At 43.1% G+C, this 13,658-nt stretch overlaps 1 protein-coding gene across 1 annotated transcript in view; it reads left to right on the forward strand.

The window, feature by feature from the left end:
- The window catches only part of LOC135540329 (transcriptional enhancer factor TEF-5-like), a 94,973-nt gene that overhangs the window by 59,642 nt on the left and 21,673 nt on the right, over positions 1 to 13,658 (forward strand). The window contains 2 exon segments of the mRNA XM_064966916.1: positions 11,006 to 11,070; positions 13,480 to 13,542. Coding sequence (XP_064822988.1) covers positions 11,006 to 11,070; positions 13,480 to 13,542 — 128 coding nt within the window.

Genomic DNA, 13,658 nt, shown 5'->3' on the forward strand with positions numbered 1-13,658 from the left:
GTACCCTTATCCTACTCCTCTGTTCCTCTGGTGATGTATAGGTGAATCCAGACCCTGCAGTGCCAAGCTCCACTCCTATTCCCCAGACACTCTCTTTTGATGACTTCTGTAACCGTAATAGCCTTGGTTTTATGCATGTTAACCTCTTACACTTATGGTGGCGCTATTTAATTTTTGGAAGAAAAACGTTCCCGTTTTAAACAAGATATTTTGTCACAAAAAGATGCTCGACTATGCATATAATTGCTACTGTTCGAAAGAAAACACTCTGACGTGTCCAGAAATACAAATATCTTCTCTGTGCGTGCCCTTTAACGTGAGCTTCAGGCAAAACCAAGATGACTTGGCATCCAGGAAATGACAAGGATTTTTGAGGCTCTGTCTTTCATGATCTCCTTATATGGCTGTGAACGCAAGAGGAATGAGTCTGCCCTTTCTGTCGTTTCCCCAAGGTGTCTGCAGCATTGTGACGTATTTGTAGGCAGATCGTTGGAAGATTGACCATAAGAGACCACATTTACCACGTGTCCGCCCGGTGTCCTGCGCCGAAATTGGTGCGCAAAAGTCACCTGCCAGTATTTTTCCATGGGGCACAGAGAGAGAAGCAAGCTTCCACGAACTGCATGTCAATGAAGAGATATGTGAAAAAACACCTTGAGGATTGATTCCAAACAACGTTTGCCATGTTTCGGTCGATATTATGTAGCTAATCCGGAAAAAGTTTCACGTTGTAGGTGACTGCATTTTCGGTTCGTTTCGGTAGCCAGGCGCAATGTAGAAAACGGAACAATTTCTCCTACACACAGACGCTTTCAGGAAACACTGCGCATTTGGTATGTGGCTGGGAGTCTCCTCATTGAAAACATCAGAAGCTCTTCAAAGGTAAATGATTTTATTTATTTGGTTATCTGGCTTTTGTGAAAATGTTGCGTGCTACATGCTACACAAAATGCTATGCTAGCTTTGCATACTCTTACACAAATTAGTCAATTTCTATGGTTCAAAAGCATATTTTGAAAATCTGAGATGACAGTGTTGTTAAGAAAAGGCTAAGCTTGAGAGCAAACGCATTATTTTAATTTTATTTGCGATTTTCAGAAATCGTTAACGTTGCGTTATGCTAATGAGCCTGAGGCTTAGTCACAATCCTGGATCCGGGATGGGGAGTTTCAAGAGGTTAACATCAGAAGCCTCCTCCCTAAGTTTGTTTTATTCACTGCTTTAGCACAGTCTGCCAACCCGGATGTCCTAGCCGTGTCTGAATTCTGGCTTAGGAAGACCATCAAAAACTCTGAAATCTCCATTCCTAACTACAACATTTTCAGACAAGATAGAACGACCAAAGGGGGCGGTGTTGCAATCTACTGCAGAGATAGCCTACAGAGTTCTATCCTACGATCCAGGTCTGTACCCAAACTATTTGAACTTCTACTTTTAAAAATCCAACACTCTAAAAACAAGTCTCTCACTGTTGCCGCCTGCTATAAACCCCTCTCTGACCCCAGCTGTGCTCTGGATGCGATATGTGAACTGATTGCCCCCCATCTAACTTCAGAGCTCGTGCTGCTAGGTGACCTAAACTGGAACATGCTTAACACCCCAGCCATCCTACAATCTAACACCAAAGCCATAAACACGGGCATCCTCATACATATCATCCTAACCAACTTGCCCTCTAAATACACCTCTGCTGTTTTCAACCAAGATCACTGCCTCATTGCCTGCATCCGTAATGGGTCAGCGGTCAAGCGACCTCCAATCATCACTGTCAAACGCTCCCTGAAAAACTTCAGCGAGCAGGCCTTTCTAATCGACTTGACCCATGTTTCCTGGAAGGATATTGACCTCATCCCGTCAGTAGAGGATGCCTGGTTATTGTTTTTAAATGCCTTCCTCACCCTCTTAAATAAGCATGCCCCATTCAAGAAATTTAGAACCAGGAACAGATATAGCCCTTGGTTCACTCCAGACCTGACTGCCCTTAACCAACACAAAAACATCCTATGGCGTTCTGCATTAGCATCGAACAGCCCCTGTGATATGAAACTTTTCAGGGAAGTCAGAAACCAATATACACAGGCAGTTAGAAAAGCCAAGGCTAGCTTTTTCAAGCAGAAATTTGCATCCTGCAACACAAATTCAAAAACGTTCGGGGACACTGTAAAGTCCATGGAGAATAAGAGCACCTCCTCCCAGCAGCCCACTGCACTGAGGATAGGAAACTCTGTCACCACCGATAAATCCACTATAATTAAGAATTTCAATAAGCATTTTTCTACGGCTGGCCATGCTTTCCACCTGGCTACCCCTACCCCGGTCAACTGCGCGGTACCCCCCACAGCAACTCGCCCAAGCCTTCCCCATTTCTTCATCTCCCAAATCCAGTCAGCTAATGTTCTGAAAGAGCTGCAAAATCTGGACCGCTACAAATCAGCCGGGCTAGACAATCTGGACCCTTTCTTTCTAAAATTATCTGCCGAAATTGTTGCAACCCATATTACTAGCCTGCTCAACCTCTCTTTCGTGTTGTCTGAGATTCCCAAGGATTGGAAAGCAGCTGCAGTCATCCCCCTCTTCAAAGGGGGGGGGGACACTCTTGACCCAAACTGCTACATACCTATATCTATCCTACTCTGCCTTTCTAAGGACTTTGAAAGCCAAGTCAACAAACAGATTACCGACCATCCCACCGCACCTTCTCCGCTATGCAATTTCAGAGCTGGTCATGGGTGCACCTCAGCCACGCTCAAGGTCCTAAACGATATCTTAACCGCCATCGATAAGAAACAATACTGTGCAGCAATATTCATTGACCTGGCCAAGGCTTTCGACTCTGTCAATCACCACATCCTCATCGGCAGACTCAATAGCCTTGGTTTCTCAAATGATTGCCTCGCCTGGTTCACCAACTACTTCTCTGATAGAGTTCAGTGTGTCAAATCGGAGGGCCTGTTGTCCGGGCCTCTGGCAGTCTCTACGGGGGTGCCACAGGGTTCAATTCTTGGGCCGACTCTCTTCTCTGTATACAGTGCCTTGCGAAAGTATTCGGCCCCCTTGAACTTTGCGACCTTTTGCCACATTTCAGGCCTCAAACATAAAGATATAAAACTGTATTTTTTTGTGAAGAATCAACAACAAGTGGGACACAATCATGAAGTGGAACGACATTTATTGGATATTTCAAACTTTTTTAACAAATCAAAAACTGAAAAATTGCCCGTGCAAAATTATTCAGCCCCTTTACTTTCAGTGCAGCAAACTCTCTCCAGAAGTTCAGTGAGGATCTCTGAATGATCCAATGTTGACCTAAATGACTAATGATGATAAATACAATCCACCTGTGTGTAATCAAGTCTCCGTATAAATGCACCTGCACTGTGATAGTCTCAGAGGTCCACTAAAGCGCAGAGAGCATCATGAAGAACGAGGAACACACCAGGCAGGTCTGAGATACTGTTGTGAAGAAGTTTAAAGCCGGATTTGGATACAAAAACATTTCCCAAGCTTTAAACATCCCAAGGAGCACTGTGCAAGCGATAATATTGAAATGGAAGGAGTATCAGACCACTGCAAATCTACCAAGACCTGGCCGTCCCTCTAAACTTTCAGCTCATACAAGGAGAAGACTGATCAGAGATGCAGCCAAGATGCCCATGATCACTCTGGATGAACTGCAGAGATCTACAGCTGAGGTGGGAGACTGTCCATAGGACAACAATCAGTCGTATATTGCACAAATCTGGCCTTTATGGAAGAGTGGCAAGAAGAAAGCCAAAAAGCCAAAAAGTGTCATTTAAAGTTTGCCAGACGCCACCTGGGAGACACAACAAACATGTGCTCTGGTCAGATGAAACCAAAATTGAACTTTTTGGCAACAATGCAAAACGTTATGTTTGGCGTAAAAGCAACACAGATCATCGCCCTGAACACACCATACCCACTGTCAAACATGGTGGTGGTAGCATCATGGTTTGGGCCTGCTTTTCTTCAGCAGGGACAGGGAAGATGGTTAAAATTGATGGGAAGATGGATGGAGCCAAATACAGGACCATTCTGGAAGAAAACCTGATGGAGTCTGCAAAAGACCTGAGACTGGGACGGAGATTTGTCTTCCAACAAGACAATGATCCAAAACATAAAGCAAAATCTACAATGGAATGGTTCAAAAATAAACATATCCAGGTGTTAGAATGGCCAAGTCAAAGTCCAGACCTGAATCCAATCGAGAATCTGTGGAAAGAACTAAAAACTGCTGTTCACAAATGCTCTCCATCCAACCTCACTGAGCTCGAGCTGTTTTGCAAGGAGGAATGGGAAAAAAATTCAGTCTCGATGTGCAAAACTGATAGAGACATACCCCAAGCAACTTACAGCTGTAATCGCAGCAAAAGGTGGCGCTACAAAGTATTAACTTAAGGGGGCTGAATAATTTTGCACGCCCAATTTTTCAGTTTTTGATTTGTTAAAAAAGTTTGAAATATCCAATAAATGTCGTTCCACTTCATGATTGTGTCCCACTTGTTGTTGATTCTTCACAAAAAATACAGTTTTATATCTTTATGTTTGAAGCCTGAAATGTGGCAAAAGGTCGCAAAGTTCAAGGGGGCCGAATACTTTCGCAAGGCACTGTACATCAATGATGTCGCTCTTGCTGCTGGTGAGTTTCTGATCCACCTCTACGCAGACGACACCATTCTGTATACTTCTGGCCCTTCTTTGGACACTGTGTTAACAACCCTCCAGACAAGCTTCAATGCCATACAATTCTCCTTCCGTGACCTCCAACTGCTCTTAAATACAAGTAAAACTAAATGCATGCTCTTCAACTGATCGCTGCCTGCACCTGCCCGCCCGTCCAGCATCACTACTCTGGGCGGTTCTGTCTTAGAATATGTGGACAACTACAAATACCTAGGTGTCTGGTTAGACTGTAAACTCTCCTTCCAGACTCACATCAAACATCTCCAATCCAAAGTTAAATCTAGAATTGGCTTCCTATTTCGCAACAAAGCATCCTTCACTCATGCTGCCAAACATTCCCTCGTAAAACTGACCATCCTACCGATCCTTGACTTTGGCGATGTCATTTACAAAATAGCCTCCCTTCTCAATAAATTGGATGCAGTCTATCACAGTGCCATCCATTTTGTCACCAAAGCCCAATATACTACCCACCACTGCGACCTATACGCTCCCGTTGGCTGGCCCTCACTTCATACTCGTCGCCAAACCCATTGTATTTACTTTGCCACCATGGCCTTTTTTGCCTTTACCTCCCTTATCTCACCTAATTTGCTCACATCGTATATAGACTTATTTTTCTACTGTATTATTGACTGTATGTTTGTTTTATTCCATGTGTAACTCTGTGTTGTTGAATGTGTCGAACTGCTTTGCTTTATCTTGGCCAGGTCGCAATTTTAAATGAGAACTTGTTCTCAACTTGCCTACCTGGTTAAATAAAGGTTAAATATATATACACTGCTCAAAAAAATAAAGGGAACACTAAAATAACACATCCTAGATCTGAATGAATGAAATATTCTTATTAAATACTTTTTTCTTTACATAGTTGAATGTGCTGACAACAAAATCATACAAAAAGTGTCAATGGAAATCAAATTTATCAACCCATGGAGGTCTGGATTTGGAGTCACTCAAAATTAAAGTGGAAAACCACACTACAGGCTGATCCAACTTTGATGTAATGTCCTTAAAACAAGTCAAAATGAGGCTCAGTAGTGTGTGTGGCCTCCACGTGCCTGTATGACCTCCCTACAACGCCTGGGCATGCTCCTGATGAGGTGGCGGATGGTCTCCTGAGGGATCACCTCCCAGACCTGGACTAAAGCATCCACCAACTCCTGGACAGTCTGTGGTGCAACGTGGCGTTGGTGGATGGAGCGAGACATGATGTCCCAGATGTGCTCAATTGGATTCAGGTCTGTGGAACGGGCGGGCCAGTCCATAGCATCAATGCCTTCCTCTTACAGGAAATGGTGACACACTCCAGCCACATGAGGTCTAGCATTGTCTTGCATTAGGAGGAACCCAGGGCCAACCGCACCAGCATATGGTCACACAAGGGGTCTGAGAATCTCATCTCGCTACCTAATGGCAGTCAGGCTACCTCTGGCGAGCTCATGGAGGGCTGTGCGGCCCCCCAAAGAAATGCCACCCCACACCATGACTGACCCACCGCCAAACCGGTCATGCTGGAGGATGTTGCAGCAGCAGAACGTTCTCCACGGCGTCTCCAGACTCTGTCACGTCTGTCACGTGCCCAGTGTGAACCTGCTTTCATCTGTGAAGAGCACACGGCGCCAGTGGCGAATTTGCCAATCTTGGTGTTCTCTGGCAAATGCCAAACGTCTTGCATGGTGTTGGGCTGTAAAACACAACCCCCATCTGTGGACGTTCGGCCCTCATACCACCCTCATGGAGTCTGACCATTTGAGCAGACACATGCACATTTGTGGCCTGCTGGAGGTCATTTTGCAGGGCTCTGGCAGTGCTCCTCCTGCTCCTCCTTGCACAAAGGCGGAGGTAGCGCTCCTGCTGCTGGGTTGTTGCCCTCCTACGGCCTCCTCCATGTCTCCTGATGTACTGGCCTGTCTCCTGGTCTCCATGGTCTGGACACTACGTTGACAGACACAGCAAACCTTCTTTCCACATCTCGCATTGATGTTCCACCCTGGATGAGCTGCACTACCTGAGCCATTTGTGTGGGTTGTAGACTCCGTCTCATGCTACCACTAGAGTGAAAGCACCGCCAGCATTCAAAAGTGACCAAAACATCAGCCAGAAAGCATAGGAACTGAGAAGTGTTTTGTGGTTACCACCTGCAGAACAACTCCTTTATTGGGGGTGTCTTGCTAATTGCCTATTATTTCCACCTGTTGTCTATTCCATTTGCACAAGTGCATGTGAAATTTATTGTCAATCAGTGTTACTTCCTAAGTGGACAGTTTGATTTCACAGAAGTGTGATTGACTTGGAGTTACATTGTGTTGTTTAAGTGTTCCCTTTATTTTTTTGAGCAGTGTATATATTTTTAATCCTCCCTCCTCAACCCCTGACCCTTGACCCCGTACCTCTCACCCCCAACCCCAACTCCTCACCCCACCCTCAACCTCCACCCCAGCCAGTTAACCCTTGCTTAGCGCTGTGTGCATGTGTGTGTCCGCAGTCCGCACCGGCTGCGCTAGTAGGGACCTGGCCAATCAGACTGGCTAGCACAGATGTGACAGGCTGGGAGGAATGCTCGGAATGTGGAGGCGCTGGGGCGGGTGTGTCCCTCCTAATCCAGGGGGAGGGGCCGGCTGGCTGACTGACTGGCTGCTTCAGTTCAGTATCGGCTGGCCAAGCAGCTCATCTCAGTAGAGAGAGAGAAAGAGACCGAGCGATAGGGTGGAGAGAGAGAGAGAGAGAGATGAGGGAGAGAGAGATAGACAGGGGAAGAGAGAGAACAAAAGGAGAGAGAGAGAGAGGGCTCAAGTCCTGCCAGCACTCATCTCCTAACATATAGTACTTTTATGTTAATTACACCTAGCAGAGCAGAGCCTAACGCAGGCCAAGGACCAAGGAAAAAGGCATATTGTCAGCTTTTCTCCTGTCATTGTGTTTGAGGTGCTGTCTGAAGTCAGTTGACTTGGCCTGTCACAGGGCTTTTTTCAACATGGGTTTGCAATAATGTAAAGCTTTGGCTATCCTTTGTTCGTAACTTGGACTGTGTGTGTGTGTGTGTGTGTGTGTGTGTGTGTGTGTGTGTGTGTGTGTGTGTGTGTGTGTGTGTGTGTGTGTGTGTGTGTGTGTGTGTGTGTGTGTGTGTTTTGTTTCACTATCCTTGTGGAGTCCAGAAATCCTAAACGAGGAACATTCAGATAAGTGTGGGCATTTCGCTGGTCCTCACAAGGAAAAAGGCAATTTCAGGCTCAGGGTTACAATTAGGATTAGGAGTTAGGGGTTTATTATTTACCTTTATTTAACTAGGCAAGTCAGTTAAAGAACAATTTCTTATTTTCAATGATGGCCTAGGAACAGTGGGTTAACTGCCTGTTCAGGGGCAGAACAACAGATTTGTACCTTGTCAGCTCGAGGATTTGAACTTGCAACCTTCCGGTTAGGGGTTAGGGATAAAATGATTTTGAATGGGAATAAATGTGACCTGTTTCAGGAAACTAGGCGTATGTCGCGGGTCACTACTTCACACGAGAGCAGTTTGAAAGTAATATTTTTTTATTTTGATAAAAATGTGTTTTTTGGCAGAACATGTGAACTTTCATGTTCCTTTCGGGCTCCTGAGTGGCACAGTGGTTAAGGCACTGCATCACAGTGCAGGAGGTGTCACTACTGACCCTGGTTTGATCCTGGGCTGTATCACATCTGGCTGTAATCAGGAGTCTCATAGTGTGGTGCACAATTGGCCCAGTGTTGTTCTGGTGAGGGCAGGGTTTGGCTGGGGTTGGCCGTCATTGTGAATAACAAACTTGTATGTCATCTGTAAATACAAATATAATTCTGTCTATTTGAGCTGGTTAGCATGTGTAGGTAATCCTGTCTAACACTGCTTTAAAAATATATATATATTGCTTAGTAGAACTGCATAAGTGTTGCTCTCCACTTTCTGGAGGACCGAGTTTTGAAATCAGTGGAATTAGAGTATGATAGCTAAGGAGATGGAGAAAACATCTGTCTCCGGATTACATCTTCAAACTAAGGGCAACCATAGCATCCGTGACAGGGAGAAGCGTCCAACCATGAATACTGGTACGATAGTCTCGCTAGCTACATTTTTTTTAGGTATTACACATTTCTCTAATTTTGACAAAGTGGTTTTCATTTCAAGTTAAAGTGTACTGTTAGGTAGCCAGCTAACGTTAGCTGGCTGGCTCGCTAGCAAACGTTACGTGTATGAACTTATTATTCGTATCTCAGAACCATTTGCTTGTTATAGCCTATTGATAGCTAGCTAACATTGAACCTGGTTGGTTAGCTACTTGCAGATTCATACAGGGTAGTAACATCATGAGTTGTGATTATGGTTAATTGTTTAGCTAGCTACATGTCTTAACAAAAGACTCCACTAGGCAAGTGTCCATTTTAATAGAATGTCACTGCGACAACTGTTAGCCAGATAGCTTGGGTTTTTGACTGCTGTTTTTAGGACAGAACACTCGGATCAACCCTTAAAGAGATTGGTGGAGCTAAAGCTTAGCAGCATACCACCCTGCATACCACTGCTGGTTTACTGCTGAAGCTAAGCAGGGTTGGTCCTGGTCAGTCCCTGGATGGATGCTGCTGGATGTGGTGTTGGAGGGCCAGTAGGATGCACTCTTTCCTCTGGTTTAAAAAAATATATATAATAAAGATCCCATGGCACTTATCGTAAGAGTAGGGGTGTTAACCCCGATGTCCTGGCTAAATTCCCAATCTGGCCCTCAAACCATCACGGTCACCTAATAATCCCCAGTTTACAATTGGCTCATTCATCCCCCTCCTCTCCCCTGTAACTATTCCCCAGGTCGTTGCTGCAAATGAGAACGTGTTCTCAGTCAACTTACCTGGTAAAATAACGGATAAATAAAAAATGAATGAAAAAGAGTGTGTGAACGATGCTGAATGTGTGTAGACAAAGAAAAGCTCTCCAGTAGGTCTAGCAAAACATTCAAAGGCCATTTTCTTTAAAGTGTGGTTACAAGTTAATCAACTTTCAAAGCAGAATTACTTTCCCATTGTTCCTTAAATGCAGTGTATGATATACCATTTAGTAGCTCTGTGTCTCTGCTTTTATCGAAAGTAAAAAATAAAATAAAAACATTTCAAATGTTGCTACATGAGACCGAATCAAGGCAGTCAGTCACAAATTGTTTGGTGCCCAGAAGGATAGTAAAACAAACGTGTGTGTGTGTATGTGTTTTAGAGTGAGTGCCATGAGCGGGTGGCTGGTTTGTGGGGGAGTTTAGGTCATTATTCATGATACTGTTGTCTCTCTTTCTCACTTTCTTTCGCTCTCTTTTTCTCCCTCTATTTATTTATCTCCTTCTTTCACATAAACACAGATATATACTGATGCACATTCACACCGATCCTCTTGCGGGGAACTTCCTATAATTTCTCTTACTTGTCAGCAAATGTTAAAATTAGATTTTTGAGATGCAGACCTCCCTACCTAGTACAATGAAACACAAACTGTACCTGGAAAATTCAACAAACTTGACCTAACAACCCTGGAAAATACTAATCACTTTGAGCATTGATAGATTCCACTGTTCGGTTGCTCTCTTTTGAAAAATGTTCAGATAAGTTGCATTCAGAGAAAAGTAACCCCTTTAAAGCCCCTGTCATCTGTCTGAGATAAAGCCATTAAAGCCAAGAATAGAAGGCCCTTCTCTGCCCGACCTGTTTGTGCAGAATGTCAAGTGTAGATGTTACATAATGAACAACATGTTCCTTCTATTTTTTTAAAGTACTGTGTATGTAATTATGTGACGCATGAGCTAAAAGTCAGGAGGTGTCAGACGAGCTAATGAAATCAAAGCTCCTGAACTAGCCAGTTGTCGTTGTTTTATACGCCTGTTGAAAACATTTTGGAAGTGGTGTCCCAGGGTCAGTGATATAAAGAAATGTTCGCCTACTGACTGAGAGGTTGAGTAATGTGTGTGTTCCAAAGAAGAACCTTTTGGGAGGTCGACGGTGTGCGGCACCTAGCATTCTGTTGAGATCCTGTAGCTATTTACCAGCAGACCTTTAGCTCCACCTTGTGGTTGTTTTGGATAATCATGTTAACGTAGAAGTCGCCCACAGACACAGATCTAGAATCAGCCTTTTATTTCCAAATATGAACAATCTTTTGGGTGAAAAATGCTTAACTGACCATAGTTCAGAGCCTACTCTTTTATCATCTGTGTACCAGCTATAGAAAAGCTGTATGGTTGCTAAATGTGTCAATGAGATTTGTTTCCAGGTTGTATTCTTCATGGTGTTGTTCACCTCTCTGTTCCAGGTCGTAATGAGTTGATAGCTAGGTACATCAAGCTGAGGACAGGCAAAACCCGCACCAGAAAACAGGTAACAATACTTTTTTATTTTTCAGCAATGGGTTGATAAAAGTGTTTTACCACTCAGACTTTGTAATGATTTTACATTGAAGTCATTTAGCAGACACTCATATCCTGAACCATTTTACCTTTATTATTAGAAATCAAATTAAATCAAATGTTATTTGTCACTTACGCATGTTTAGCAGATGTTATTGCGGGTGTAGGGAAATGCTTGTGCTTCTTGTTCCGACAGTGCAGTAATATCTAACAAGTAACATCTCTGCCAATTTCACAACAAATACCTAATACACACAAATCTAAGTAAAGGAATGGAATTAAGAATATATTAATATATGGACGGACAATGTCAGAGCGGCATAGACTGAGATACTGTAGATAGTATAGAATACAGTATATACATATGAGATGAGTAATTCCAGATTTGTAAACATTATTAAAGTGGCATTATTTAAAGTGATGAGTTTTCCATTTATTAAAGTGGCAAATGATTTCAAGTCTGCGTATGTAGGCTGCAGCCTCTCTGTGCTAGTGACGGCTGTTTAACAGTCTGATGGCATTGAGATAGAAAAGTCTACAAGACATATTAGATATCCTGTAGCTGTAACATTTGGAACATGGGAACAGTTGAAGTCGGAAGTTTACATACACTTAGGTTGGAGCCATTAAAGCTTGTTTTTCAACCACTCCAAAAATGTCATGTTAACAAACTATAGTTTTGGCAAATCGGTTAGGCACAAGTGCATGGCACAAGTAATTTTTCCAACAATTGTTTACAGACAGATTATTTCACTTATAATTCACTGTATCACAATTTCAGCAGGTCAGAAGTTTACATACAGTAAGTTGACTGTGCCTTTAAACAGTTTGGAAAATTCCAGAAAATGATGTAATGGCTTTAGAAGCTTCTGATAGGCTAATCATTTGAGTAAATTGGAGGTGTACCTGTGGATATATTTCAAGGCTTACCTTCAAACTCAGTGCCTCTTTGCTTGAAATAAAAATAAAACTTTGGCCATAATGACCTTCGTTATGTTTGGAGGAAAAAGGGGAAGGCTTGCAAGCTGAAGAACACCATCCCAACCGTGAAGCACGGGGATGGCAGCATCATGTTGTGGGGGTGCTTTGCTGCAGGAGGGACTGGTGCACTTCACAACATAGATAGCATCATGAGGATGGAAAATTATGTGGATATATTGAAGCAACATCTCAAGACATCAGTCTGGAAGTTAAAGGGGAGATTGAAAATTGAAAATAAGAATTTGTTCTTAACTGACTTGCCTGGTTAAATAAAGGTAAAAAAAAAAAAAAAAATAAAAAAAAGCTTGGTGGCAAATGGGTCTTACAAATGGACAATGACCCCAAGCATACTTCCAAAGTTGTGGCAAAATGGCTTAAGGACAACAAAGTCCAGGTATTGGAGTGGCCATCACAAAGCCCTGACCTCAATCCAATAGAAAATTTGTGGGCAGAACTAAAAAAGCATGTGCGAGCAAAGAGGCCTACAAACCTGACTCGGTTACACCAGCTCTGTCAGGAGGAATGGGCCAAAACTCTCCCAACTTATTGTGGAAGGCTGCCTGGCACGTTTGACCCAAGTTAAACAATTTAAAGGACATGCTACCAAATACTTTTTGAGTGTATGTAAACTTCTGACCCATTGGGAATGTGATGAAATAAATAAAAGCTTAAATAAATCATTCTCTCTACTGTTATTCTGACATTTCACACTCTTAAAATAAAGTGGTGATCCTAACTGATCTAAGACAGAGAATTTTTACTAGGATTAAATGTCAGGAATTGTTAAAAACTGAGTTTAAATGTATTTGGCTAAGGTGTATGTAAACTTCTGACTTCAACTGTAGGTGTATTGCAGTAACAGCTCAGCCAATTGTGTCAGTATTCTGTTAATTTGTAGAAATTACATTTGTCTGTCTTTTCTATTTGTACTGAAGACAAGTAACACCATCAACTCAAATCAAAGATACAAAAAAATACAAATAATGTAGTGGTGTGTGAATCGCCTTCATTTAATGTTCGAGGTGCTGTATAATATTGTGTGTGTTTGTGTTTGGTGTGGGCGTGCATGTGTGTATGTGCTTGTATCCATGTGTATGTCCGTGTGTGTGTGTGTGTGTTTTGGTATGTTTGTGCTTGTATCCATGTGTATGTCCGTGTGTGTGTGTGTGTGTTTGGTATGTGTGTGCTTGTATCCATGTCTATGTCCGTGTGTGTGTGTGTGTGTGTGTGTGTGTGTGTGTGTGTGTGTGTGTGTGTGTGTGTGTGTGTGTGTGTGTGTGCTTGTATTCATGTGTATATCCGTCTGTGTGTTTGGTGAGTGTGTGTTTGTATCCATGTGTATGTCCATGTGTGTGTGTGTGTACTCTATGATTTTTATAACTGTCTCGCACCCCTTTAGGTATCTAGTCACATACAGGTGTTAGCACGGAAGAAAGTTCGAGAATACCAAGCAGGTATCAAGGTAGGTGCTACTGAACAGGCCTCCTGCCTACTGTGACTGGGCTTCTCTTTCCTCCTTGGTTACGGCCTCTCTTGTCGTCTCTCTCTCGGTCTCCCTTTCTCTTCTTCTCTTGGCTC

The sequence above is a fragment of the Oncorhynchus masou genome, chromosome 5 (genome assembly GCF_036934945.1).
Source record: "Oncorhynchus masou masou isolate Uvic2021 chromosome 5, UVic_Omas_1.1, whole genome shotgun sequence".
In the NCBI taxonomy this organism is placed as follows: Eukaryota; Metazoa; Chordata; class Actinopteri; order Salmoniformes; family Salmonidae; genus Oncorhynchus; species Oncorhynchus masou.